This window comes from Pezoporus wallicus, unplaced genomic scaffold (assembly GCF_028554395.1).
Source record: "Pezoporus wallicus isolate ANWC-B61680 ecotype Strahan unplaced genomic scaffold, APGP_CSIRO_Pwel_v1 scaffold_8441, whole genome shotgun sequence".
In the NCBI taxonomy this organism is placed as follows: domain Eukaryota; kingdom Metazoa; phylum Chordata; class Aves; order Psittaciformes; family Psittacidae; genus Pezoporus; species Pezoporus wallicus.
The window spans coordinates 290,789-292,925 of record NW_026641359.1 but is presented as its reverse complement, the minus strand read 5'-3'; the positions used below and the strand labels follow the sequence as shown (position 1 = coordinate 292,925).

Sequence of the window (2,137 nt, the reverse complement as noted above, 5' to 3'; positions counted from 1 at the left end):
CAAGGTGGGACAATGCAATCATCTCCCAGCAGAGTTAAGGTTTTTTGTTCGGCTCCCTCTGCTTTCAGCCAGGGCCCCTGGGGTCTGCTTTTGCAGTAGGGTCTCTCCTTAGGGACAAAAGGAAGCACATGGGGGTAGATCTCAACCTCAGGTGTCCTGTAACACACGATAAAGCATCCTTCTCCCCTGTGTGGCTTTAGAGTATTGTCTTGGTCTGTTCTATTTTCATCTAAGTAAAACAAAGAAACAAACAAAACACCATTTTAATAGTTATTGAAGGATTTTCTTCACATCAGGCACAGGGACATAATATCACTGCAGCCAGGAAGATGTGCCACCCTACATCTACCGGGGCTGTGGTGCAAAGACTTCAGAGGGACAGAATGTATAGTTGTGGTTTTCTGTTCAGAGGGAAAAGAAAGTGCAGGGATCTGCAAGAGCTCACAAAACAAATCACCTCTATGCTTTAGTGTGCTGTATCAGACCTGCAGTGTGGAGCTGGGATAAGGAACAAAGCAGATGCAGTGTATCTTCAGCCTTTATTCCAAGCATAAGCTCTACAATGCTTCAATTCAACATCAGCAGGGGTTTAGAAAAGCAAATCAGCCCACGTGCATTGCACTACCTGTGATACTGCAGAGTGCTTGAAAAATGCTGGCTATGTGAATCAATCGCTCAAGCAAAGTAGTTTTCCAACACTTTTGTCACATTGGTAAAATCAGCAAAATGCTGCAGGAAGTGAAACTGCTTCAAAAGGTTTAAGGAAGAAAGAAGAGGGTGTTGGAAGAAACTGATAATTGTCCAAAGATGAATAAAACAGTCATAGAAGCGTGGGGAGTGATGTGTCTTGATGTGTTTTAATAACCTGAAACATGAAGGATGTCTCAATCCCCTCCAGGCAATCAAGGAGATGGTATATAAGGGCATCTGGCTCAGAAGTCCTCAGATCACAGGTCCTCACTTCTCCTCTTCGTTGATCCAAGTAAGTTTGATCCTTTCTTTATCTCTTGTATCTTTAGGTGTGGATAGCCTGAACTTCAACCAGTTCTGCGTGAAGGCCTTTTTCTCCGATATTCTCGTTGGTAAACAGGGCAGCTGCAGATCTGTCCAAACTCCACTGTAGCAGCTACAAGTTAGAGGATTCAGCCAATATGGGTCTCAATCCAAGTTCTTTCACTCTGGAGTGTGAACTGACTGGTGCACCTCAGTATAGCTTTTCAGCGGGCTTGGGCAGCACTCAGTGTGCAGAAAACCTGGGAGAGCATGGAGGAGCTGCTTGGGAGGGAGAAAGGAGGGCAGGGAAGGGGAAAGTGAGAGAGAAGAGAAGCACCTAAGCATTAGCAGAGCAGCTCCAGACAGCACATTCTGAGCCCTCCCTGCTGCTGACAAGGCAGAGCAGGGTGGTCTGTGCAGTAGCTCATGAGCAGAAGTTTGACTCAAAGTCCATGGTGTGTTGCAGGTTCACCTCTCTGCCCAAAGGATGTCCTTCTCCAGGCAGCAGCTCAGCTCCCGCTGCTTCCCACCCTGCGAGGTGACCTGCCCGCAGCCCATCACCAACGCCTGGAACCAGCCCTGCATCACCTCCTGTGGGGACTCCCGTGCTGTGGTCTACCCACCGCCCGTGGTCATCACCTTCCCGGGCCCCATCCTCAGCTCCTGTCCTCAGGAGAGCATCGTGGGCAGCTCATCCCCACTGGGGCTGGAGCGCCCCAGAGGCCTGCAGGGCTCCCTTATCTATGGGGGCTGCTTCTCCTCGTCTTCCTCCAACCAGCTCTGGAGCCAGCGCTATGGGGGCTGTGGGCCATGTTAAGCGTGGCAGAAGCTGTGTCTGGCAGGAGAAGCAGTTGAGGAACTGACAGCAAGACCTAAGTGTGCAACAGAGCTGAGAAGAAAGGCTCTCTGAAGGAATGGTGAACTATGAGTGCTTCTTAGCACCCATGGGAACTGCTCTTCTGTTTGTCTTCTTTATGCTCGGTTTGCTTTTAATGTCAGTTTTTTCACAATCGATCTTTTCCATTCTTGGAAATCAAATTACTGATCATGAAAATCTGTTTCTCACTGTTAGAGCACAAAAGCACTTTTATTACTGGAAACTGGTCCATGTATACTTCCAGTTGCTTGGGACCACAGTATCATT

At 48.4% G+C, this 2,137-nt stretch overlaps 1 protein-coding gene across 1 annotated transcript; it reads left to right on the top strand.

The window, feature by feature from the left end:
* Positions 1-823: 823 nt before the first annotated feature.
* On the top strand, positions 824-1,861 carry LOC130606681 (feather keratin 4-like). Its single transcript, XM_057423201.1, has 2 exons — positions 824-982; positions 1,460-1,861. Exons 1-2 carry the CDS (start codon positions 851-853, stop codon positions 1,808-1,810), a joined length of 483 nt encoding a protein of 160 aa, XP_057279184.1. The 5' UTR covers positions 824-850; the 3' UTR covers positions 1,811-1,861.
* The last annotated feature ends 276 nt before the right edge of the window (positions 1,862-2,137 follow it).

What these genes read in the sequence shown, in the direction of transcription:
- LOC130606681 (XM_057423201.1), top strand. Translation starts at nt 851, where the DNA reads ATGTGTTTTAATAACCTGAAACATGAAGGATGTCTCAATCCCCTCCAG. An exon ending in TCTCCTCTTCGTTGATCCAA is followed by an intron (nt 983 to 1,459) that starts GTAAGTTTGATC and finishes GGTGTGTTGCAG; the next exon opens with GTTCACCTCTCTGCCCAAAG.